Source organism: Lampetra planeri, chromosome 1, assembly GCF_965212315.1.
Source record: "Lampetra planeri chromosome 1, kcLamPlan1.2.h2, whole genome shotgun sequence".
NCBI classification, from domain to species: domain Eukaryota; kingdom Metazoa; phylum Chordata; class Hyperoartia; order Petromyzontiformes; family Petromyzontidae; genus Lampetra; species Lampetra planeri.
The window spans coordinates 20,511,815-20,539,053 of NC_136107.1; the positions used below are offsets into that span (position 1 = coordinate 20,511,815).

General features: G+C 45.8%; 1 protein-coding gene across 1 annotated transcript in view; it reads right to left on the reverse strand.

Annotated features, from left to right (window-relative positions):
- LOC144719968 (sodium channel protein type 2 subunit alpha-like) overlaps nucleotides 1–27,239 on the reverse strand; it is a 46,713-nt gene that overhangs the window by 5,967 nt on the left and 13,507 nt on the right. Inside the window, exons 5-22 of the mRNA XM_078596353.1 lie at nucleotides 26,865–26,956; nucleotides 26,525–26,725; nucleotides 25,039–25,096; nucleotides 24,273–24,414; nucleotides 22,970–23,182; nucleotides 21,382–21,615; nucleotides 19,400–19,681; nucleotides 18,461–18,572; nucleotides 16,459–16,697; nucleotides 15,063–15,236; nucleotides 12,862–13,221; nucleotides 10,304–10,699; nucleotides 8,884–9,025; nucleotides 7,602–7,756; nucleotides 6,526–6,699; nucleotides 4,786–4,908; nucleotides 3,697–3,966; nucleotides 1,659–1,715 (exon numbers count right to left, since the gene is read on the reverse strand). Coding sequence (XP_078452479.1) covers nucleotides 1,659–1,715; nucleotides 3,697–3,966; nucleotides 4,786–4,908; nucleotides 6,526–6,699; nucleotides 7,602–7,756; nucleotides 8,884–9,025; nucleotides 10,304–10,699; nucleotides 12,862–13,221; nucleotides 15,063–15,236; nucleotides 16,459–16,697; nucleotides 18,461–18,572; nucleotides 19,400–19,681; nucleotides 21,382–21,615; nucleotides 22,970–23,182; nucleotides 24,273–24,414; nucleotides 25,039–25,096; nucleotides 26,525–26,725; nucleotides 26,865–26,956 — 3,424 coding nt within the window. The remainder of the gene's footprint in view (nucleotides 1–1,658; nucleotides 1,716–3,696; nucleotides 3,967–4,785; nucleotides 4,909–6,525; nucleotides 6,700–7,601; nucleotides 7,757–8,883; nucleotides 9,026–10,303; nucleotides 10,700–12,861; nucleotides 13,222–15,062; nucleotides 15,237–16,458; nucleotides 16,698–18,460; nucleotides 18,573–19,399; nucleotides 19,682–21,381; nucleotides 21,616–22,969; nucleotides 23,183–24,272; nucleotides 24,415–25,038; nucleotides 25,097–26,524; nucleotides 26,726–26,864; nucleotides 26,957–27,239) is intronic.

A 27,239-nucleotide genomic window follows, 5' to 3' on the forward strand; every position in this document is an offset into this window, starting at 1 on the left:
CTATGCCTTTAAAACTGAAAACAACTTACCTGCAGTAGCTCTATTTAAATACACTATCGAAAAAAAATGTACACCCCTCTGTCAATCATCGTGTTTCTCAATGTGGATTTGTGAACACACTTTGTAAACAGTACGTGAAATAGTGCGCGTTTTCAATGCGCTGTTCATATTGTAACAAGCGTTTATACCAATGTTACTCTACAGAGTCGTGGGTCATCGCTCCTCTTATCCGCATTCATATGAGCGGTACTCGGGGACTAGGGCTTAACCGCAAAAAAAAAACCTATCTGCACAGATGCATACGGACGAGAGAAGTATTATCAAACAGGAGGAATTAACGGTGCAACGCACCTCATCTGTTAAATATCTGCAGGTAATAGGATTGTCATCGATTGATCCTGGCTGCAGACATTGGTAGGTCTCAAATAATAATGAAGATAAGAGAGCAGTTACACGGTATTATGCATACCGTTATGACAAATAAAGGACTTAAGTCGTGTAGGCAGTTTGAGCAGCTTTGGATAAGACTTATGATCCTTTAGATTTGAAGCTTTCGTGACTGCAAGGATTCATACTCTTAGTTCTTTCGGTAAAGTCACGTAGGTAAAAAATGAAATTAAAATTAATAAAAATAAAACAATAAAATCACGACGTTTCGGAGGCAACACAAGTCTCCGTCACAGCCAGATTTGCTGATGCAGCAAATCTGGCTGTGACGGTCCCACCTGATGACAGAGACTTGTGTTGCCTCCGAAACGTTGTGATTTTATTGTTTTATTTTGATAAAATTTTAATTTCATTTTTTACCTACGTGACTTTACCGAAAAAACTAAGAGTACTTATGATGCTGCCCATACCCCAGCATGGAGTGCATTCGCTTGTTCAGCTCTTCTGTGCATTCGTCCTCGCTGCGCTTGGACACGACATGACAACAGAATGATCCGCGCCAGGTGGGTCGCGGCGTTTATGTGCGCGTTGGGACGGAGTCGCCAAAAGTAAATAATTTAATGAAGATTTTGACTTCCGTTTATTCGGGACCCCGGGGTCCCGCCATAAGGTTCAAATAACTGAACTATGCGTAAAAACGTTCACATCGTCAAGGGCTGTTAAGTATCTCCATGAGAATTGCAATGCATGCATATCAACATGGCCTTTAAATTTCGATTTAAAGCTTTCGTGACTGCAGGGATTCATCTTCTTGGTTCTTTCGGTAAAGTCACGTAGAATTGAAATAATAAAATAATAACAAATATTTTTTATTATGTTTTATTTTTATTATTTTATTATTTAAATTCTACGTGACTTTACCGAAAGAACCAAGAAGAACATGGCCTTTAATATCTTATGAAATATTTTCCCAGGTTGCTATTAGAGATTGGAAGGAACGTGACGAGGAAGCACAGCCATAACTTCAGCTCTACCAAACGTCGTGTGCCGGGTAAGGAAACATTTTCCAGGTCACTGACACGGGCAAACCCGGTGAAATGAAGCCCTGAAATTAACAAATGTGCATATTAGCATCATCCAGTGATTGGTAAGTGGCTCTGTAGTGAACCAAAGTGTATCACGACTGGTCAGAGAGGCTGTTTCAGGTGCAAACATTGGGGTCAAAAGCTATTTTATTCACAACAGACACAAGATAAAAAAAAATGACTTATCTTCTTGGTGGCATCAACTGCAGCAGACATGATGTCTATCCACCCCTTGAAAGTAGCCTACGGATGCAAGAGCAAACACAGAAAGAAACACTCGCACGCACGGTAAGTTGATCAGTCGCTCGCACGCCACCGCAGGTGGGGGCATTTCTCTTCTGTCAGCGCTGCTGTCAATATCCTCAGAAGGTTGGGGAATTGTATCAAAAAGAGAATTAACATTTTAAAGGATGAAAAATGAGGCGTTCTTTTTTTTTCGTACTGTAAGTCGTGCAATTTTACGGGACCCTTTCTCTACGTGTAGGCAGATTTGAAAAATGCGAGTAGCATCTAATGTTCCATATTATCTGAGAAAATGTACTTGATTTCCATACCACCGGCAGAGCGAGACTTAAGTAAACAACTGCAGTGGATGTTAGGGTTATGATTTAGTGTAGGGCGATGGAGAGGGGAGTGTGTATATATGCTATCGAACCCTAGGCATGACTGTGGGTGATGACATTAACACAGAGATGTTTAAGTTGCATGCGTTTCAGCCCCGACCTATGCTAACCCGCCAATGCAGGAACATTGCACGTCGATTTGCCCATCTCCAACCCCCACCATTAGGCAGACACATTAACAGACGTGAAGTAAACTATAGAAAATGCACGCTATCCACAGCAAACACTCCTCACCCAGGTGCAAACACTCCTCACCCACGTGCAAACACTCCTCACCCACATGGAAATGCACCCTATGACCCCCCCCCCCATCGCTTTGCTATGGCTGGGCATAAACGAGCAATCATGCCTCCCATTGTAAACACATGATTTGGTGATTGTACTGCATTGGCAGTCGTGCACAAGCACAAATAACAACATTTTTCAATAACTGCCTTAAATGTAAAAAAGACATGTAATTTTGTGACATTTGGGGCAATGGTCTTTCAAATTACTTAAAGAGAATCCAAAGAGAGAGAGGGAGCGAGTAAGAGCAGGCGAATGCAACTGCCAAGCCCCAAGAGTGTAAAGTGTATTTTCCATCTCTTGTCCACTCTATCTCTCTGGCCTTGCCATAGCTCAAAAAATCGAACTCTACCGTCACCTGGCCATAGGGCATTGCGCAAACCACTGCTGCATTAAATTGGACAATGAGAACGCACACATTGTCACGGGGTGACGTGTGCCACGTGCCCACGACCTCTTAAAAGCGAGCCGCCAATCAGAGGTCGCAAACGGGTTTTGATTCCTTACCCGTACCCGGCCGCACCAGGGTCGCAAACGGGTAGCCGTACCCGGCCGGGCACGGGTAGCCGGGTATCGGGTAGGGTACAGGTATCGGGTACCCGGTTGCGACCTCTGCCGCCAATACAAGCCGGCCCACACTGAGAGGTGCAAGCCAGCTTCAAAGTGGGGCTGCATGGGGGGGACATCGCACACATTCGCCCATGCTACACTCGCCACAACAGCCGCGCTGCCTCATGGGGGTCAATTAGAAACGGAGGCGCGTGGGCAGCGGCATTTATCCGAGGTCAATTTGAGCGCCAGTGCTGTTTAACATATAAATATTTGCCGAGGGTAGCACAACTTAACCACGAGAATACGTTAAACCCTTGTTTTGTTTAAAAACAAACAAACAGTGCGATCACTTCCTTCCAGCTGCAAAGGGAGGGTGAGGGGCAGAGGGAGGGAAGGGCAGAGCTCTTGAAGCATTTGGTTAAGGAACGACCAAATGCTGGAACGTTCCAGAAAGAGTGCGGCACACCTCAGGGTCTGCTTTTCCAATGGTTGTGTAAATGCTGAACAAGGCATGCACGAATAGAAAAAGTGATCATATATATATATTTCGATTTAAAGCTTTCGTGACTGCAGGGATTCATCTTCTTGGTTCTTTCGGTAAAGTCACGTAGAAGGGAAGTAATAAAATAATAAAAAAATATTATTATGTTTTATTTTTATTATTTTATTACTTCCCTTCTACGTGACTTTACCGAAAGAACCAAGAAGACATATATATATACATGAATGAAGAAACACATTTTGTGCATAATGCATCAACTTACAACTTGCAGCAAGGCCAGGTACCCCGTGGCCACGTTGTCGAAATTAACGGGCATGTTAACCCAATCCTGCGAGGCATTCACGTCGCATTCATTCTTGTTTCTGACGACCGAGCTGTTACAGATCTTCATGTCGGTCTTGTTGACGCACTTGTAGAATTTCCCCTTGAAGAGGTCGACACCCATGATACTGAAGATGAGCCAGAAGATGAGGCACACGAGGAGGACGTTGACGATGGACGGGAATGCCCCGATCAGCGCGTTCACCACGACCTGAATTCGCGCGCGCGCCCAGCGGCAACGCCAGGAGGGAAGAGGAGCAAGCTGAGTGGCAGGTGGCAGGTGAGAAGGCTGCATTCTCTCCCTCTCTCTAACCCCTCCAGAGAAATGGTTAACTTTTCTCTGCACACCTGGGCCTGCCACGGCAGAATGCGTCAAATAGCGGCGCAGGTGCGGGTGTTAATTGTGGAGCGCACCGCACTCTTTTCGGTCGGCGGTATGAACTTGGGCGATAATTTTTTTTGCGAATGGCTTCGAATGTAAATATTAACGGGAACTTTCATAAGCAAATTTCACCCCTGAGCTGTTATTTGTTGGAGTAAAAATGTAAAGTTAAAATGTTTTCTTTTTTAACCCAGGTTAAAACTCAAGAGATAAGCTCAGAGATAAGTTACAACAATGAAACGAAACAATACGAATGCAAAATCAACAAAATAGAAATAAAAAATACCGTACAAAGCATCAATATTATTTTCCTGTAACAAATGGTGGCTATGATACATTACTTTAAACACCGTTAAAATTGTTTATTAGGTCAAATGAACATTTCGGTGATTTTGGCACGAGTATGTAATTAGTACCACCTGGTTTAGCTACAGCACCATTTTCTGCATCTCCAGCAGCACGTGGCATGAATTCATCAGGGAACTGTCAGTACTAACCCAGGTAAAATGTAGCTGTTCACTTTTTAACGATAAGCATCATTTGTACACTGTATGTAAAAAAAAACCATTGTAAGGGACTTTAATACATAAAGATAAAAAATACACTATCCAGTGATGCAAATCTGACGTTTGTGCGCACACAGCATACCCTCATGCCCTCAAATCTTGATAAGGCTCTGAGTGGTCTGAGAGCCCGGACGGTCCTCAGAGCTTTGATGGCACTGAGCTCATCGTACTTGAGCAACGTGGCAACGAGCGATGTTACGGACACCTGCGCACGACGGGAAAGCGTGTTCAACCGCGAACAAACATCACCGAAGGGTCGATTTCAGAGTGCCCCGATTTTATGGCTGCCGCAACAATTGCACGGGCATTAATTGTCCGCAAACATCCGCTCCGCTGCAGAGGAAAAAATGAATTAGGTCATGGGATGTACATGTCCGGTAAATGCATCCTGCATATTTTCACTTACTTCCACTGTGCCTTCAAGGTGGCATACTGGCACAGTGGTGGCTTTACAGCAAGAAGGATCTGCGTTCGAATCCTGACTTGGGTACCTTTCTGTGTAAAGTTTGTAGGTTCTCCCCTTGTCCTGCACGGGTTTCCTCTGGCTTCTCTGGTTTCCTCCCATAGCTAAAGACATGCGATGTAATCGGTGTTGGATAAACATCCCCAATGCTGTACCGTCTTAAGAATATTTGGATTCGGTGTGGATTTCTTGGGTAAATAATTACTGTAATCATTTAAGGAAATTGGCAAGCACATTCACATAGCCATATAAGTACTTAGTGTTTGAAAGAACTCCATGCAAATCCAAAGGAAATCAAGAGAAGAATTACTGTTCCATAACACAATTCAATTTACACACAGGTGAACTGACTGATTTCGCAACGTTCAATTTTCTCTTTTCAGCTCGCCGCATCAGTCACTGGGTTGCCATTGGGGTAGTAGCAGAATTATCTCAAGTTATTTTCATGAAAATGTCTTGCTTTTATGCCGATAAATTGTATAAGTTATCAAATTCCATCGTGGAATTGTTTCCATCCTGGCACCCTGGGCTGTAATTTAGGCATCGTGTACGCTCCTTCAACGGAGGAGAAAAAACAAAGCAACGCAAACTCTCTCTTGAAGCCCTCTCTCCGCGAGCGGACCTCGGCATTGGCGTCTAGCCCCTGAACGTGTCGCCGTGCGCATGAAACAGAATCTCACCTTGATAGTACCGCGTGCTCTCTGTGCAACATCCTGATACAAGTGTGCATTCAGAATACGTACTCTTTGGTTTTTTCGGTAAAGTCACGTAGGTAGAAAAAATAATAGATCACGACGTTTCGATCGCCACACAAGCATTCGTCCTCAGGTGGGATACGCTTTTCATTGAAGTAGTGTAACAGGAGCATGGCCGAGTGTAAACCTTCTGTATTTTAATTAAATTGACAACTTATTTTGACTTAAAACCTCATTGTGTGCATCCTGGATGCCCTTATTCCACGTATTTTAAAGGACACGTACATTTGTATTCGTCCGTTGCAAACGTTTAAATTGTACAGACCTTTATCAGTCCATTACTGGATGAAGGCATATTTTTCCAGGGGGGTTTGTTTGACTTTACTTTACTACGCTGGCCAGAGAAAGGCTGGTGAACGGTGGGATGCAGGGGGGGGGGGGGGGTGTCCAGTGATTGCTCGTCACTGACGTTATCCGCGGCTGAAAATCAAACTCAGGTGGGTGAGTTTATTCGAGCAGCACGTGACCAACTGTACCACTTTTTTTAAAGAAATACAGAAATTGAAAAAAGCTGGTGAGCAGCAAGAAGAAAAACAATACAGTGCTAGGAGGGGGGGGGGGGGGTTGGAGGGGTTGGGTGGCTGGTGGGGATAGCAGCACGTACCCCTACGATTAAGAAGTCGAGCCAGCACCACATGTTGGTGAAGTATTTCTGCAATCCGTACGCCAGCCACTTGAGCAGCATCTCCAGGATGAACACGTAGGTGAACACCTTGTCGGCATATTCGAGCACTATCTGTATCGTCTTCCTCTTAGCGATGTAGACATCTTCAAACGCCTACACGGGTCACAACAACAACAACAACCGCCATTCGCCACTAAGTGGCGGTGACGTCACCACGACGCTTGTGCCAGGCCAAGTGCACCTTGAGGCCACGTGAAGTGTCGAACGCCCGCTGGCAGGAGTTCACGGGGTAGACCCACGTGCCACAGGTCGACTGAACGAGATGACCGAGATGACTGGCTGATGCACCACCTGTGCCCCCTACTGTACCAACTTGCTGTGCTTTAGCCACCCGGCGCTCCGCTCGTTGTTGTGAGCGTCACTCCCCCGCCCTCCGTTGTTGTTGGAGGGCGACTGCCTCCAACTGCCCAGTAGCGTCCTTCACGAGCCTCCTCCACAGAGGCCGATCTTGACACCGCTGGTACCAGTCATCGGCAAGTCCACTCAGCTCCACGTCCTTCTGTACCACATCACTCCATCTCTTCTCTAGCCCGTCCCGCGCCCGTTTAGCCCCCTCGATCCGGCCGAACAAAAGCTGTTTAGGCATGCGGGCTACATGACCCAGCCAACGCAGCCTTGCACGGGTCACGCACACACATACACAAATATCTCGCATATAGCCTTCAACAGACTGTTCTGGCAAGTGTTGTTAGCGAACACCTACGAAGGATGATACGGCCTAATTCATGTAAAATGTTATTTAACCCTTTCCACACAAAGGCCTGCAGACACCAGGAGATAAAGGCTCTGCCAAAAGTGTCAAAATCATAGCCAAAATAGCTACACAAGTCAGGTCACAAATGTTGTACTCTTCAACCAGCTTCCCATCTTCCAAATACCACAAGCCACCTAATTAAACACAAGCAGGGGAGAGATCAGCCAAAAGGATTGGTACTGGCATGAACGTCATTTGGCATGAATCTTGAAGTGTGCTTCCAACTGGCATGGATACTCACCAAGACGCCGCTGCTTAGCAGTATCATGAAGATGATGAACGTCTCAAACCAGTTATGCTCCACGATGATGAAGCAGGCCTTGCGTAGGGTGGACCAGAACATGCCCACTTCACTCGCCTCGCCAGAGGCACAGCAGGGAGAACGAGCTACGCACCCTGAGCAGAACAGTGCCGTGGCAAAAACTCACTCACGTACAAAAAGGAGGGAGTTGACTGAGAGTTCAGGACACTTAGATCCTGGGTTCTAATTTCAGGTTTCAAGTTGAAATTTTGCCTAATTAGTGAGAAACCCCAAAAAATTACGGTGGTTTAAAAAATAAAAAAATTGGCGCAGTCTTCAGTTTTGACCTCAGCCCTCCGCACCTAATCATGGGTGGCTGCCTGGATTCAAACCCAGGACCTCAGCGATACCACCTCAGTGCTCTGACCCTCAAGCCACCAAACCACCTCCCACCAAAACCACTTGTATATGTAATGCTTTGCATTATATCTTTGCTTTGTATAATATACATAAAAACGAATTTAACAGCTCTTGAGGAGCATTTATGGGTAATAATACATATAATCGATTTCCATTAATCTTTTATACTTTAATAATAAAATGGTTTGCCTTATTGGCCTCCTGCACTTACACAGCATCATTTATTTAAGGAAGCAAACTGTGGAATGGTTTCAACCTTCTGGGTATCATCAGGAGAGGCAGGCTTGTTGAGGAAATACTGCAATTTTGCCAACCCTACCTATTTTAATGATAGGCTGCCAAGTTTTAAACCCTTTTCATCATAAACCGATTGCATCTTATTTTCTTTTCTCAAGATATTTCTATCACGGTTTGATTGGCTTTGAAAATCAATAAGCATTAGAAGGGGGTAATAAACTATAAAATATTTTTTTTATTTGATTTGATTATCAAATATTTTTATTTTACCAGGTAAGGCCCACTGAGCTATGAAACCTGGCCACAAATGATAGCCCAATAAAGTGGCTTATCACATGGAAATTTATAGCAGCCATCTTAACGTGGAGGAAAACAACCAGAGGACCCGGAGAAAAACCCACGCAACCACGGGGAGAACATGCAAAACTCCAAATATAGACATCAGGGTGGGGATCGAACCCACGACCGTCCTATATACTAGGCGAGGTAGTTAACATCTTGCCACCGCGGCCGTCCTAAACATCGGCAAGCCTGCCGCATACATCGCTGCAGTTGGAGAAGTTGCTACTGCTGTCATTCCACCACTTCAGGTGTCCACCAGACACAAGGGAATCATGATCCTTACACTGTGGGAAGCAATCATCCAGTCTGTCCTTTTCCTTCTCTTGCTGCTGCTGCTGTTCAGATGGCTCCTTCTCAACTTTCTCATGATTCCTTGCACTGTCCGCATAGTCAGGCTCGTCGTAATCATACTTCCACTCCTGAATCTGCACGTATGGATAAGACACATTGTACGGTTATTATAGCCCTCTCTATGGAAGATAATATGCTGATGATGGTGGAAGTGTTTTCCAAGTGTAAACAACATATATTATTTCTTCACGCTCTAACAGCAACAGGAGGAAGCAAAGGAGAATGTACAGAAAAGGAAAAAGCAGATGAGCAGGAAGAAGAGAAGAACATAAATCTATGCAAAAGTAGAGGAAGATGCAAACCAAGATCAGGAAGAAGAACTGAAAGAAGGTGATGAAGTAGTAATTAAACTAAACTATAAACTAGTTTTTATTTTACCAGGTAACGCCCACTGAACTGTATAGCTTTTTTTTTAGAAGCGACAATGGCCACAAATGATAGCTAACCGAAGTGGCTTATCGTGTGGAAATGTATGGCAGCCAAATACTCTAAACGCATGACGTTGATTCTAAATGTGGAGGGGAAAACCGGAGGACCCAGAGAAAAATCCAAGCGACCACGGGGAGAACATGCAAACTCCTAATATGCAGGCGTCAAGGTTGGGATCGAACCCACGGCCTCCTGCATACCAGGTGAGGCAGTTAACATCGCCACCACGATGGGATCTTATTTAGGGTGGTGACGCGGGCCACTGGTAGCACATTCGTCACTTGTTTCAGAGACCCGCGGTTTGGTCTGGCAGGTCGCACTGGTTATTACTGTGTGTATTAAATAAATAATACGTGCCATCTGCTTCCCAGTGGACAATGACGATCCCGTGATGTTATTCGAAAAGGAGTCGGCCGTCGTGCACTGACGTCACTGTCCATATTTGCGAAATTTGAAAATTGCAGCACAAATTACTCAACTGGGGTTAACACACGTAGCAACTGTGGTTGACACATGTAGCAAACCACCGACCGTGGAACTATCCGCAGGCTGCTGTCTTGATCACAAACGCCAAATGTGCTGGATCATTGACGTGAGTAGTACATAAATAAGAACATGAAGAAGTGTCAGAAGAAGCAAAAAAGAAGATTCCGAAAACTGTACGAAGAACTAGAAGGATAACAAGAAGACAAAACGTTCTCCCAGCCCCACACCCGGTTCCTCCATTCCCCTCCTCTCCCCTGTCCCTTTAATTTTCCCAGTATGTTAGTTATCTTTCGCCTTACCCTTTTCCCCTCCCCATATAAGCTTTCATGTCTCCCGCTCGTGGTCCCACCTGGGTGGGGCAATGAGCCGAGTTTTTTGCCGAACTCGGGCTGCTGTTCGCGGAACTTTCTTACAGAAGAACAAGAAGATAGCCTTACCTCAATCATCTCGTGCTCCGTCTCGGGCATGGCGAGCGTCACGTGCTCGGCTGAGCAGCGCACTCTGCAGTTGCCGCCACCGCTGCTATGGGCCGGGCGCATGCACGAGCGTCGGGCCACCGCCACCGTGCAGGGCTGACCCACGCGCCGTACTGGCGTCGTGCAGGCGCCTGCCCTGCACCCGTTGGCGACGCCGTCCGGGCCGCCGGCGTCCTCCCTCGTCGTCTTGGCCAGCTTGCAGAAGAAGGCGGTGAGCGTGGCCCTCGTGAAGGCCGCCGCCCTCCGGATGCGGTCGATGGCCAGGTGCATGTTGGATGCATCGGGCTCATCCTCCGATGCCGCGAACTTATCGGCGCTGAAGGAGCTCAACAACAGGGCCAGGAAGAGGTTGAGCACCTGAAAGTAATGAAATGAAAAATTACTTAACAATAAGTACATTTGAAGAGAAAAGTTGAACTAATGGCAAGCACACGTTTACACCTGAATGGTATAAAACAACTTGGGCATTATTGTTATATAACTGTCCTTGTTGCATCACAGCACCGTGAGAGATGGTGACGCATTGGAGTGGCCTACATCCTGCAGTGGATTGACTATGACTGATGATAGTAGCTTTAATATCAGCACGGCACAGCTTCCAGTTACAAATGCGTCACAAGCATAATACTCGGAACAAATATACCGATCGAAGATGAGAATGGCCCAGTTAGTTGCCTTCACCACCTCATCATAGAAGCTGATTTCCAGCATCAACAGAAAACTGGCACAGCAATGATTGATCTCTCTGCTGCCTATAGCACTGATTGGCGTCATGGCTTGCTTTTGAAGTTGGTCAAAATCACGAGATGCCATTCTACTGTATACCTCATCAGCCAACGTACTGTCAGGGTACATCTTGCTGGTAAACACAGCCAAAAGATAATTACAAAATTGGTTCGGTACTATCACTGTCACTATTAAACATGTATATAAGTGACCTGGCGTGTACGTCATGTCGCAAGTTCATACATCCAGATGACATAGCCCTTGCTGCAAAGTGCACAAATCTCGAGGACATTACCAATATTCTAAGACACATCAAGGGTGGCATCTGCCAATATTCTAAGAGTCGATGTCATTTTGATGGAGGCATATTTCCGTCACGGGAGACTCCAACAAAATCCTTAAAAAAACGACCACAAGTACTTTCCACTTGGACAATCATGCAGCAGATGCCACCCTTGACGTGTCCTTATGTGGTAGCACAGTACGCTGTGACCCCACTCAAATATATCTAGGGATTATAATGGATGGAAGCCAGACCTTCAAGCCCGACGATTTGTGAAAAGACCAAATCAACAATAGCGTTGCTGCAGAAACTGCTACAGTTCGTCAATCGGCCTCGCAGAAGCGACCTGGGGAGCTTCACAGCTGATGTGCTGCGAGCATGCCGTCCTCTCACTGATCTCCTCAGTGGCAGGGGTCACTGTGCTCAAGCGTGGTCCGGGAACTCGTACACAAAACTGGTACGCCCACAATGAAATAACGCGATGCGCACCATAACCAGAACGCTGAGACAGATACCAATCCCCCTGGCTCTCTGTACTGACTACTATTCTGCCACCAAAGACCCGTGGAGACATCGTGCAAACCGCAAGGGAGTTGACACGTTTCATTGCTAACGATAACCACGCGGCCCATCATCAACCAAGACCTCAACAGTGTCCCTCGCTGCCAACTCAAGTCTCGATCCACCTTCTGGGATCGTGCTGCTGTCACCATCCTAGAATCTCTCCCAGATCTGGAAGAATGCTGGCGAACAGAGTGGACCAATGCGGACGTGCAGCCTAAACGCCGAATTCGAGATCCAAACATCATCGCACCTCCTGGCTTTGGCAGTCCTCCTCATTGACGATGCTGTGACCATCAACCGCATCAGAACACCAGCAGTTAGCTGTGCACCACGTCTCCTTCATGAATGGAAAATTAAAGACGAGTCACAGTAGTGTAATTGTGGCCATGCAACCCAAACCATGGACCACGTGGTAAACCACCGTGGTCTGTGATCCTTAAAAAGAGGAAGAAGAGCGAAACTACATAAATTCCTCAACCATATTGCCACACCAATAATAGAATTCGTTCATCGAATCACCCGGGTCGGGTGGCAGAGGTGTTAGTTCTAAATGAGTGAATTATTCCACAACTACTGTAGTTAACACAGCAGCACGCACATGTGACGTTTTTGGGGATGCTGCTGCATTTGCAGTGGTGCACACGCACAAATCACAACAACAAAAATCAACACATTTGGCAATAACACTGTGGCCTAAAAAGAAAAAATGCATAGAGGTTGATGTTTTAGGCAATGGCACTTCTTCATAGCACATTGACAAGCTATGTCAGTCAGTTGATTTATGGTAAGGCCCATCTAAGCCAAAAAGCTAATTTTCAACGGCAATCCGGGCAAAAGGCTGAGTACGTTACATGGAAGGACCATGGTCTGAAACGTCACCTATTACATATTTTCCCTTTTTAGGCCATGAACACGTAGGTCAGGACACACGTGTCTGCTCGCTCACCACCAGGTTGCCGATGATGAGCACCGCCATGAAGATGATGATGCAGCGAGGCTTTCCGTCCAGCTGCATGCATATCCACATGTTCTCAATCCATTCTCCGCACAGGATGCGGAAGACGATCATGAAGGAGTGTAAGAAATCGCACATGTGCCACCGCAGCGGCAACATATCATCGGGCAGCAAGCTCCAATTTTCTTTGGCGTAGCTATTTTTAAAGAGTTGCATGCCCACCACTGCGAAGATGAAAATGATGACCACGAGGATGATCGTCAGGTTGGCAAGGGCTCCCACCGAGTTCCCGATTATCTTAAGCAGCGAGTACATGGTGCCCCAGGACTTGGCCAGTTTAATCACTCGCAGCTGCAACACAAAAACAAATAATTGCTACAATAACAACAACAATGCCAGTGGTTGAAACTGAGTATGGGTGTGTCACACATCTCATATTTAGAGGCTTCAGCCATTGGTGGAAATGTCATGTTCCTTTGGTGGGGTTGAGTTTTTCCAAAAGGGAAATGGAGTTGACTTTCATGCAAATTGGTACATATTTTACCCACCACAAAGAGATAAGACTACGTCTACCCCCCCCCCTCCCCGGCAAACCCCAGCCAGGAATTGAGCTCACAGCTGCCATGCACTCTATTCTACCTCTGAGCCTTCCGCTGACGGCTGAGCCACCCAGTCAAATAATCACAACGACATAATACACCAATATCAATAACATAGACTCAACGCAACTGAAATTCAATGCGGACAGAATGGCCATTGCCTACAACGTATCCTATTGCATGATGTTTCCTCTTTTAGGGAAGCATTATTGTCAAATGTGTTGAGTTATTTTTTGTCATTTGCGCTTGCGTGCAACCCTGCCAAATGCAGTATCACGAGTTTTGTTGCTCGATGACAACAGACATTCAGCATAAGGAGAAGACGGAGGATGGGAGATTGATGAAAAAGTTAATTTCAACCTGTAGACAGGGTCCGCCCAACCAATTCTCGTAAATCAGTTTGGGGACAGACATTATTGGGCGGTCTAATGCAGATAATGCTTTTAGGTGCAGTCACGCGAGAGCACTGCAGTTACGATAACTTCCATTTGTGGTATTGGCTTTGCCGCTTGCGGTTACAAATCCTCTGCTGAACAATTTGCAGCACCGAGTACGAAATGCCATCTGTTGGCAGAATATTACAGCTAAACACTTACATACATTTTAAGTTGAATCAACGGGTTAATAAATAATCATTTATTGAATTTGCGTTTCTTTGTGAAGGAAAAAACACACGACGGGTGAGTGTTTATACTCAAACCGCACTTGCGCAGTAAACCTGAGTTGTAAAAAAAGTAGACTGGAAATCGACATCGAAGACCCAATGCTGACAATGAATAAGGGGAATTGGATAAGCAGACAATGATTGATATGCATTTCAAGTCTAGTTCGGCCGCTGAACATGATTATATTTTGCTTGAGGGCAATATATATATATAAAAATTCAAACCCAGTTCTCAGCTCTGCGTGTCTGTTGGCAGCAATGAATAAGTGGTGGAAATTCCACATTCCTATGGTTAAGACCAGTCTCTCTGAGGGACAACCACTGGTATCGTGATCACATGTGGTGCCTCATTTTATTTACCTTGGAGAAATGATGGGCTGAGTTGACCTCCCTAACCCCAAATTTGTATTTTTATTTCACCAATTAAATTTTGCTCACGCTTTCGGCTTCATGTGATGAGATGAATACATTTCCATTCATGACGCTGCAGTGAGCAGTGCACCATCCCGTGTCAGATAATGTGAACTACTGCAAAAACCAATTAAATAGAGCTGTAATAGCTACACCTGGGGTACACCTTTCATAGCCCTACAAACATTGTTCATTGCATCGCAATAAATGCAAAATGTATTATATCTCAGAACTTGAATGAACCAAATAAAGTGATAAACCATATCATCATTTTTATTTAATCATTGGTCAAATGTCTGAGACCTTCAGCTCAATGCAATTGAGAAGCCAGGTTAATCACAGGTGGCTCAAACCCACATTTAAACCAAGGATTTGAAGGCTGCCAGCTCAGATCTCTGACCCCTGAACCAACCTGGCCATTTCATGATCAAGATTTTGCTCTCGTTTTTTTTATTACTCTTGCCTCAGTGTGACCCGGCTGAATGTTCAATAATTGCCCCGTGCAAATTTTCATTTACCAGCCGGAAGGAGCGCAGCACAGACAGATTATCGAAATCTGGCAACCACATCTCCACCAGGCTGACGGTGACGACAACAGAGTCAAACTGGTTCCATTTCTCCTGGAAGTAATAGTAAGGGTCCATGGCGATAATCTTCAGCACCATCTCTGCTGTGAAAGTCCCTGTGAAGAACTGGTGGTAATTGGAAAAAGTCACACTCATCAGTAAGGTTTGCCTTCGGACGCTCGCTTTTTAACAACTCATTACTCACCAAGATGCAGTCACAACCACGGTTAATATTATTGCATTTTCAGTTAAGTATTTTACCAGAATTTCATCAAAAGGTAAAGGTACAGCGCTGAAACTCCTTGCTCGCGCTCCTGTCGGCGGAAGAGCATCCAGAGCTTTAGAGCCCCTCCTGATAGTATTCTTCACCTGAGGACGGCTGCTTGCGTTGTGGCCGAAACGTGGTGAGAATTGTATTTTATTAAGTTTTATTTTTATTATTTTATTATTTTCCTTCTACGTGACTTTAACGAAAGAACCAAGAAGATGAATCCCTGCAGTCACGAAAGCTTTAAATCGAAACAATGGTGCACCTTAGCGCCTCTAGTGGCAGCGGAAATCAAGTACACCTATCACGTACACGCGTGAAGAGGATACTTGAGTTGGTTAAGCAGGATGTTTATTTCCAAGGCAAATCACACCATACTTCCACTCATCATCGGAAACCAACCCCGAACCCTCCAAATCATCTCCCTTATATAGCCCCCACCCCCCTTTTTAACACCCATTCCCTTCTGGTGCTTTCCGCCCGTGTTAACCCTCCCGGGGTTTTCTCCCCCTTGTCAAACCTTCTCGGGTTTTTGCCACCGCTAATCCTCCTGGGGCCAATCCGATTACAGTGTCCTCCACTCAATGATCTGATTGCGTATCGTACACGGCAGCGCTCCCGTGACCCTTAACCCGCATTCCCGTGACCCTTAACCCGTGGTTGTGTGGCGTTTGTGTGAGGATGTCCCGAACATCCTCTACACGTGTATGTACGTTGAACCCGTTTCGCACAGGAAATAACCAACCATGTTAATCGGAGGTGCGAATCGCATACGTAATATACAAATAGAAAAAAATTTACACAATTCGACGCATTTCTCGTGAGCTTAGAAAAAGTTATCGCAAATTCCCTAATAGAAAAAAACCTGTAAATCACAAGGAAACCCATCATAATCGAAAAATAAATGCAGGCCAGAAAACCATATCTTTCGAACCACACACAGAAACATGTGCAATGTATTTCTTCAGTAAATTTGGACCACAATACAGTTCTTCAGGAACTGTCAATACTTTTCTTTTGCATAATTCACAAAGGCTGAATGGTGCTGATCATTTTTTTTAACGCAAATCCCCTACTCACGACATTTCCATTCCGGAGCACTTTCTTGAAGTCCTCGCTCATAGAGTCGTGCTCCAGACTCATGAAGACCGTGTTGAGCACGATGCACAGGGTGATGGCGAGGTCCATGAAGGGGTCAAAGGCCACGAGCTTTGCGAGCCGCTTGATGCGAATCCACATTGGACACCACTCCCAGATGAGGGCAGCGTTGGCAAACGCGTGCCAGCACGGAGGACACTTCTGCTTAGACTCGTGAGCCTCTGCAGCAGTCCAGGGAGTAATAGTTTAGTCATTCAGCTTTGCTTTCCACTTGCACTTGTTATTATTACGTGTATCCAAAGAAAGACTTGAATTTCAAGACTATTTTTTTTCAGAATTGGCTTCAGAAATACCTTTTTGGATCTTTAGATTTGCAAGCTAAAGCAGGGTGTCAAGCCTAGTTAGCCCTTGGATGGGACAAGTGTGCGCCTGGAAATACCAAGTGTTGTAGGCGTTGGGCTGAGAGTTGACCAAGAGAGGGCAGTACAGCAAAGGAATCTAAAATAGATCTGCGTGGAGCGTTAAGTGTATTCCATCATAGGCACACATCTTCGTTGGGTGTTCATGTTTCTTCTTGTATGTCTGGCCAAACATCCCAAGGCAAGACCATCTTAAGAGCCTAAAGACTCAATGAGACTTTCCTTAAAATATAAAGGGGATTTAAATATATATATGTATAATTGAGGGGTTTTCCCCATTCGTAGCGTTCTATCAAAGTTGGAGAGGGTGGTAAATACACAAAGTAAAAATTAAGAATTTAGAAATTTAACAGAGGTAAACCCTTACCAATTATCTGATCAGGGCTGAAATACAAAATCTCTCAAAGCATTGATTTTGTTTGGAGTGCAATTACCCTGTAAATTGTGGCAATATTGTTGTTGTCCTTACTATAACTCGTTTTATCCTGAACATATCTGTTAATGGTGTAAGTGCCCACGTAATAATTGTATTCGTTTTTTTTTATAAATCACTACATACCCAGCTTTTTTTGGACCTAATTCGTGTGTTGGCAGAAAAGCAGTTTGCGATAATAATTGGTAGAAAGCGATCAAATCTGTGGGGGGGTTTTCGACTGATTTCCTTGTTTTCTGACAATGGCAGAAAACTAGTTTCTTCCAACAGGCGAACGTGAGCCCCTGTGTATACAGTATGATCATGAGACAACAACACCTGGACAGTCCCCAATCACGTGAGAACATAAGCTCAGCAGAGTTGAGCCTGGATAGTGCTTGCCTGAGTGACCACCGTGCTGCACAAGTTGTTCAAGGCTATGGGGCTATGTGTTGGAGCTGCAGAAAGCAATTCAGAAACATCCATTGTTGTTCTGTACGCTGCCACACGTCCCTGCTCGTCGTGGCTTGGCTCTCCAACCCACCGGTGTGCTGTACTAGTGATGAATTGGCACGTTCTGTTTACGTGACAACCCTTTCTAGTTGGCTGTGTCGGGTAGTGGCGGGTTAAATGACACATTTATATATTTAAGCGATCTAACCCAAATATCTCTATTACGGATAAACTGACTCACCACTGATGTTTGCCATGGCTGGGATACAAACTTTGGTGAACAGTGGTCATAGCGCAGTGTGCAAACCAGTGCTCACCCACAGTTGTGGTATATGTGTGTGCGTGCCGATGCCATATATACATGTATACATTGTATATTACGGATGGAACGATACATTTATTAATTGATTAATATTTCATCTTAATACGACGCACGCATTTAATCGCTCGTGCAAAACTCAACGTTTACTGATATCTGTACATTGGATGTGATGAGTTCCTTGTGACCCTTGCAGCCAATAGAGGACCTACTAATGCATGCCGATGTAAAAAAAACAATAATCAGCTTCTTTAATCGAATCGTGACTTTAAACCGTGACAAGTCATCAAGTCTCTGGAGGTGAAAGAGGAAAGTGGGGAGTGTGGATGCATCATTATGCCCCGAACATATATATTCTTATATCAGCATTCCGTATTTTACCTGTCATTGCACTTATTGTGCTGACTGCCCTCTTCCTATTCACCGGGTCATCAAATATCTCTGACGGCACCTGGATGGAGTTGGACCTCATTCGCAAAGGAATCCCATGGTCCTATTAGAAACATCGGACACACGCACAGCCCGCACGCTCACATTTAGTGGTAAAAAAAGCCAGCCCCTGTTGCGATTTAATGACACTAACCCAATTTTCAAGCCTCTCGCAACACCCACAGGGGGAGGCACTGGAAGCTCATAAGTGGCCCCTACGTCCACAAGTAAACCCGTTACGGGCTGAAAACGTAATTTTGTTCTTGCGCCTGGGGTATGCTCCACAGTTGCAGCGTGTGTGTTTCACCACTCACGGCTCATAAATTAGGGGAATGACCTTGTCGGCATATTGCGAGAGAATTTGAAATCGGCTCTGGCACGATGGCGCATCGGGAGAGTGCACGGCTCGAAATTGGAAATTTGCCAGTTTTTAATGTCCAGTTGGGGGGGGGGGGATTCAGCGTTTCATCCCTCCTGGGTTGATAAAATGATTATCGTTTGTGAGGGAGTAAATCATGTTCGGATGGAGTGACTTGCCCCCACCACAAGAATGTGGAATTTCAACTGAAGAGATAAGCGCTGCACCAGCACTCAAATGATTGTCAGACTTAGGAAGGGAAGAGGAAAGCCGTGGGCCTGGATTCGAATAGAGAAATTGTTTCGGCATTGAGAAAGGAAATTCCAGGATATGGCGGCAGCAGCAGCAGTGACTTTCCCAGGTGAGCGGAAGGTCACCTGAGGGTTTTGACAGGAGAGCCTGGGCCGTTGGAGCAGTGGACATGAAAAGGAGGGAGAAGCAGAGTGACACGAGAGAGCAGACACATACGAGTGCGAGTCCACGGGCGGTAAGACGATGCCGTCGCTGGCCACGCGTCTCCGGCGAGCGCTCACCGGTGAAAGTACGTCGCTGTCCTCGAACGCAACGCACGGCCGGCCTGGCGCTCCCCTGGGAGGCAACCCGACGGAGTCGCCACTGCCGCACTGGCTGTGGAAGCTGCCGAGCCGGTTGCGCTCCAGCCAGACGTGAAACGCCATGTCCTGCATGGACTTCTTCTCCTCCTCCGTCAGGCTCGTCTTCTTCGATCCTCGTTTGCTGACGGGCGAGCCGCTACCGTCGGGGTAGTTGAAGATGTTGCACTGGCCCATCTGTATTGGCGTCGGTGGGAACAGGGGCTGTCAAGAACAAAGGAGGTCACGGTGCGGGTTAGGGCTGGGACGATTGGTCAGGGTAGTAGATTAAACGACTTTAAATTATCCTCTTTTTGTGGCCGATTATGTGGGGCTCCTTTTACAAATGACGGCCATCCCTACATCTTGCCTCCCGAAAGCAAGAACCCCCCTGCATGCCACACATAGCGTGCCACCACCGGCGATGCCAATGACTTCACCAAGCTCTGCAATCACCTCCCGTCCAGCAGCACACTTGAGAACTTCCATAAGTCGACCACTCAAACTGACAAACGGATGAGTAATCGATCACTTATATAATTGGAAAGCCCAGACAGGCTGTGTGATATCAAACACAAACATATAACTGCGCGCGAGTGCAGATGAATACAACGCGCAACCATCACCAATGCCATTCACCCTGCTTTTCTGCAGGGCAAAGTCTCGTAGGCTAATGCGCCTGCATTTGAAAGCAGGATCCTAATGGCGCAAGCTCGATGCTCAGGTGGTGGAATGAAATAATTGTGTTGGGATGGGCAAGTGGGTGGTAGTGGGTGATAGACAGACACAAAGAGAGAAAAGAAGGTATGGAGACAAATCTATATTGAAAATAATTTCTTTAGAACTTATTTTTGCGTTTAGTTTATTGTCTTTCCCCCACACCTCCAGTTAGCATGGTTGGCTATGTAGACACTAAAGACACAGGTAAAAGTGTCTGTATCTCTCTCGTTAACACGCTGGTCTCTCCTCGTAGTTGCTCTTGCGGGTTTTTTGTTACATGTTGACCGGTTCACTGACATTAACATTCTCATTGGCACAGCCCCCGGTTGCCGGAGCCGTCTCATATTGCCATGCGAATCTCTTACATTTACGTACAAATTCCATCTCTAGCTCTGCCCCACTTACCCTTGGATTGAGCCCACCTAAAGCCACATTTACATGCTAATCTCTTACATTTACGTACAAAATCCATCTCTAGCTCCGCCCACTTACCTATGGGTTGAGCCCACCTAAAGCCTCTATAACCTCGTGTTGCAGCAGCTCTTTCTCCTGCGTCAGCAGCTCTCCTGCTGTGTTTATCTCACCTGATGACGGTTGCTTGTGTTGCGATCGAAACGCCGTGATCTATTTATTTTCTACCTACGTGACTTTACTGAAAGAACCAAAGAGTGTGGATTCCTGCAGTCACGAAAGCTTGAAATCAAGACGGAATAAAATTGGTAAGAAAAAAAATTTGACAAAAAAATAAACACATAAAAAACAGCAGTGAATTCAAGCTAGAATACTGCATCTAAGCTGGACCCAAAAATTTACCAACGTAGAAGTAAGAAAAAGGTTGCACATAGAAGAAGGCCTGATGATGATGCTGCCAGTGATGAGAAGGAAACTGGCACTATCTGGACACATATGCAGGATGGGCAACAACAGGGAAATTAGAAGTGCGTTGTTCTGAAAAATGAAAGGAACCGGAAAGAGAGGGAGACCTAACAGAGAATGTCTTAACGACGACATCAGAGATTGGTGCCAGAAAGACGTGGCCACTACTTGAGCACACTGGCGCAAGACAGAAGGAAAGTGGAAACCAATGATGAAATGTGCGGTGGCACATCTATCGGATAACTGCCCCACGGATCACGATGACGATGAATTTGAGACTGTTAACAGCTCACGTTCGTCCCCCGATTGGCGTGCGCGCCGAGACTCACGTCGACCACCTCGTCCTCGGTGTAGTCGGGGTGCAGCATGTACACCTTCCGTGAGGGGGGCGCAACAGGGGCTGGGGGGGACTCCACCTTGTCGTCCGCCGCGCTCGCCGCCGCCACCTGCGTCGACCCACCGCGTATGCTCCGTCTCCCCTTGGTGCTCCCCGAGCTGCTGCGTGACCACTCGGACGGCGTGCAGGGGCGGAACCGGCTCTTTCTCCTGGTGAGACCCGCAGCCTGCACCGCCGCGTTGGCAAGATGTCAATTACCTCGCCTGGTTTACAGGAGGTCGTGGGTTCGATTCCACTGTGGAAGCGGACGGAGCTTGTTAATGCTCGCACAGCAATGACCAGCGCGACCTTGCCAGACCAGAGACCCGCGGGTCTCCGGAACAAGCGGCGGATGCGTGACCAGTGGGCCGTGTCAACGCGCAAATTAACATCTCGCCGTGGTGGCGAGATGTTCACTGCCTCATCGCCACTAGCTCAGTGGGCCTTACCTGGTAAAAAAAAATCAATAGTTTTATACTCTTAGTTCTTTCGGTAAAGTCACGTAGGTAAAAAATGAAATTAAAATTTATTTTTACCTACGTGACTTTACCGAAAGAAATTACAATTTATTTTTACCTACGTGACTTTACCGAAAGAACTAAGAGTATGAATCCTTGCAGTCACGAAAGCTTCAAATCTAGAATCAATAGTTTTAGTTGAGTTTAGCATGGGCGCCACAGACTTTGTAGAGTGCGGAGTAAAAATAAAATGGGCAGGGAAAAATCACACGCGTGCGTTCGAACGATGCCTTCCAATGCGCGTTTGTCCTTATTATTTTCGTGGGAGATAGCAACGTTCATTTCCAAGGTTAGGTCGTGCCTAGCGATATGTTTGGTGTGTCACGTGGGCGGCATGTGAGATCATCACATTGGCTGAAGGGGATTATATATTTGAGTGCTCTATTTTATCACGAAATGTTGGGCAAGGCTTTGATTAACTTTGAACAGTTTTTGACAGGCTTAGTTCCGAGAAGAAACAAAACTTTAACCTATTATGTATGTTTTTTGGATCCTCTTTACGAGCATTATCGTAACTCCATGTTACAGATGGACAGACAGATGGAGGGATTCCATGCATTCGTGCTTTTAGCCTCAGCTGGGAAGCGAAGTCAAATGTCTTCCAAATCAACAAGTGTGGTGCTCGTCAGCAGTGATGCTAAATTATGGGAATTCAGTGGGAGATCTCAAGAATAATGAGGACACCGAATGGTGCAACTTCCCTGCTTGAAACTTGCAGATGTTGCACATCATCTTACGTTAAAACAATATAATACAGCTGTGTTTGTTTTGTGACAGAGTTGCACATTAATAGATCATTAAAAGTCAGTGAGAGCTCATTGCCAATGTACGATCAAATATAAGCAGGGAGGCCAGACCTCTGCCCACCCCCGCTCCCCCCACTACCATTTTGCCTGGATAGTCCAGCCCAGGGTACCTGGTGGGGAATATTAATAATATAAACATATTTGGGAGTGTCCGGTCACCCACGACATCCACAGTGGGCTGTGTCCGAGTGTGAGCAGATGGCGACTGTGGACACACCAGAGCTTCCTGCTCCTCCTGCTGCAGCCGGAGCTGCTGGAGCATCTCCTCAAACTCGGCCTCTTTCGCCTTGTCCTTGTTCTGCATCGCCCTGTTCTGGTCCTCGTATGACTTGGCCACCACAGCCAGGATGAGATTGATGAGGTAGAAAGAACCCAGGAAGATGACCATGACGAAGAAGATCATGTACACCTTGCCTGACGATCTCAGGGTCTGGGTGGAACAAAACGATGCAGTGAAAGGTTTTTTTTGTAGGAGTAATTATGAGGTGTAATGATTCCCCACCGCGGTGATTCAATGAATTGGGGTGATCCACTGACCGCTCACCAATGACAAAATACATCATTACAGCAGTGCAACAAAAGGCTCTTTTTCACAGATGTCTAGGAGACAAGGTGGTTACAAGGTTACCCCGTGGGAGCAAGGCCAGCTGTACTTATATACACAGAAGGGTGCTTTATCAGAAGTTGTCCATTGCCTTCCCCTACCAGCGTAATGTAAGGATGTATTGCTTACATCACAGCTTGACTTATATATAGTGTGCTTATATCGAGATTTTTGCTGTGCTGTGTATGTACTACCACGATTTAACAAACATAATGGTGATAATTACAGCTTTTGGAGCTAGATTAAAAACTCATCGAATTAGAGAGATCCGGAGAAAACAAAATACAGTCAAGAGAAGGGACAAATATTTGATAGCAAATGCCAATAGTAGCAGATGTTACACCAAAGACGCATTCCGGCTTTTGTGCAAATCCATTCCAGGAATCTCAGTGGAATAGCTGTGATACGGCTGGGAATGCTGGCCGGCAAGTTTGCCACGGTGGCGAGATGTTAAACGCCACGGTGACGAGATGTTAACTAGCTCGCGTGGTATACAGGAGGTCGTGGGTTTGATCCCGACCCTGACGCCTGTATATTTGAAGTATTTGCATATTCTCCCCATGGTTGCATGGATTTTTCTCCTGGTCCTGTGGTTTTTCCCTCCACACTTAGAAACGTGCTTTTGTAGTATTTGGCAGCTATACATTTTCACACGATAAGCCACTTCGTTGAGCTATCACTTGTGGCCAGGTCGCTTCTGAAAACGAGCCATATAGCTCAGTGGGCCTTACCTGGTAAAATAAAAATAGTTTCATTTTAGCTTAGTAGTTAAATAGTTTCAATAAATTAATTGAACATCTTGAGTGATCGTCTTTGACCTTTGCGTCTTTCGTGTAACAGGGAGGCAGGCGGACCGCGGAAACAAGCCCAATAACAACACAAAAATGAAAGACACAGAATGAGTCTTTCGACTCACCTGCTGGTAAAGATACTCCCAGGAGTCTTGGGTCATGAGGCGGAAGAGAGACAGGAACGCCCACCCAAAGTGGTCATAGTTGGTGAAACCAAAGTTGGGATTGTCTCCAATCTTGAAACACAAGTATCCCTCTGGACACTCCCTGTAAGGGACGGCGCAGCCACGGGTTAGCCGACACTGGGGCATGCGGTCGTGGGGAAACGTGTAGTCTTTCTGCACCGGTAGAATCCCAGATTTGTGTTAGTTGCGCAATAACAAACCGACTCGAGACAATGCACTGCATACAGCTCTTTCTCTCCTGGCATTGTGAGATATTCTTCTCACTTGAAAATGTTCCGGTTCTTTGTACCTCGGAGAGGGCAACCTTCGGCAAGCATCCCATCATCATACGTGTCGTGCTGTATATGTACAGCCGGTTTTTTGTCAGTCCACTGTTGGATGAGGGGGTCTCCCCCACACCGTGCGGTTCTACGAGGCTGTGTCACCATACTTCACGGCGGAGGCGAGTGTGGTTCGCGAACGCGGGGAGCACAGACATCGGAGCGTAGTGCAGGACAATCATTGATTTTTGCTGCGCCGCCCTTTGCTGAGAGTGCAGTCTCCACAGCGGCCTACAGCACCTGTGTGATGCATGTCTGTTCCCCATTCAAGTAGGGTCCAAGCCTAAAATCCCGCTGAGCTCCTGAGATCTGTACCCATTTGCCGCGTGGCCAACGTGCAGTAGGGGCTACAGGGTTTGAAAGTTAAAACAGACATGCACACTCACCCGGCCCCTGAGCTGTTTCCACAGAGTATTGGCTGATTGTCGGACTTGTAATAGTTATCTGTAAAAATGCAGTGGAAACAGTATGATGTGTTAGAACACGGTTTGAATTACGGGCAGATGCAATAATCCATGCAGCAGGCACATTGTACATTGGGAGGCTGATCGATGCATAGGTGAGCATTAAGGCTCCCTATTGATCAACCATATTACATATGCTGATGATCTAGTAATTGCTGCTCACTCTGGGAAGGAGTTGGAGGCTCTGCTGCTGAACCTGGAGCATGTCACGAAAAAGTGGGGCCTTACCTTCAGCCCCACCAGAACTAAGCATCTGCCTGGGTAGTTTTGTGTCATCAAACACTCTAACCCCTCCACTCACCATGAGTGATGGGACAGTTGTGGAGAGAGTGGAGAAGTTTCCGTACCTGGGTAGTGTGCTTATGACAAGCTCCAGTTTGTCAGCAGAGATCTCGCTCCGAAACAGTCGAGTGGAATAATCTTTCCATTTGCTTCGTAACGCTGTGTGAAAGCTACGTGGTCTGTCTCTCCAGATAAAGCATCTGGTCTTCTCAGTCATAGTTTTTCCCTCCCTCCTCTATGTTTGCAAAACGTGGACCCTTCTGAATGAACATCTGTGGTGGTTTGAAACAATCAGGTTAGCCTGCCTAAGATCCGTCCTGGGTTTAACCAGGCTGGATTGTGTGAGCTCACAAATCCTTGAAATATTGTGGGAACATTCCCATCGGTGAACTCCTCTGGCAGGCAAGGCTGCATTGGCTGAGGGATGTAGCCCACATGACCCAGCCATCGCATGCCCAAGCAGCTTTCGTTTGGTCGGATAGAAGGGGATAAATGGACGCGGCCCGGGCTAGAGAAGAGATGGACTGATGTGGTACAGGAGGATGTGGAGCTGAGCGTATTTTCCGAAGACTGGTATCAACGGTATCAAGATTGCCCTCCAACAACAGCAGAGGGTAGAGGAATGATGCTCATAACTAATTTGTTCCAAGAGGATCGGAAATTGACCTCTTTCACCATAAAACATATTTTATAATATTTAAACACGCTATTTTAATAAATAAAGTTATTACAACATATTAAAGCATTCATATTATTAGAAACATTGGTAAATAATGAATAAATAGGGCATAAAAAAGTGCATACATAGAACATTTAATAAAAATTCTTACCTTAGGCTAAGAATATGGATGGCTTAATAGGATGATGGAAAAGTTGGGGTAGGAAAAAATTGCTCTCAAAACGCTCATAAAAGGGCGTCACTGATTGGCTGAGGTCTGCCAAGTCCACTTAGTAGCGATCCGTTTGTCCGAAATTGACAGGTCCACGTGATTATGGTAAACACATCGTTCATCGAAAATGTATCGTTAATAGAAACAATGGGACCCTATGGGAGGTGGGTCGTTAATCAAAATATCGTTCATCGATAGCATCATAAACCGAGGGACCACTGTACAAGCGTACATACTTGTGTCTTCGAGGTACGCGAGGGTTTCGTTGTCCCAGGTTCTGTTTCCGTCCGGCCACAGCACGCACTTGTTCTTCAGATTGCCCATGAAGAGCTGCTGCCCAATCAGAGCGAAGATGCTCAGGCAGAATATCGTGAGGATGATGACGTCGAAGAGCTTTTTCACCGACTGGATGAGAGCCTTCACGATGGTTTTGAGACCTGTAAAAAAGAGAGACGTGACGACAAAAACGACAAAGGGACAAAAGTTACAACGCTTTGAGTGCCGCGATTTACATTCGTGCGTATTCTCATATGTGAGTAGTAGTTTTTCAGATACTTAGCTTTTAAATTGACACACCAGGAAAGACGGAGATGGTTTTGAGGACACGAAGCACTCGGAACGTTTTAAGGGAAGACATTTTTTGTTTCGGATTCACATATGTCACGATCCTAAACAGATGACAAAAAAATAATATATATTAGTACAAACAAAAACAGATTTTGTTTGCAAATTACAAAGCGCTTAATCCTGAAGATGCCAAAATAGCCTAATACATTTCACCAATTGGACACGTACATTTAAGACTATAAACCTCACTACATAATTATTTCCTCTAAGTGACAGTTCAACCTTGTAAGTTGTCATGTTTAACTAACGTCTTCTTCACCATACAGGTTTTACCGAAGCAACACTTTTATACTGGACGAGTAACCAGTGGTCGACTGTGCCCAC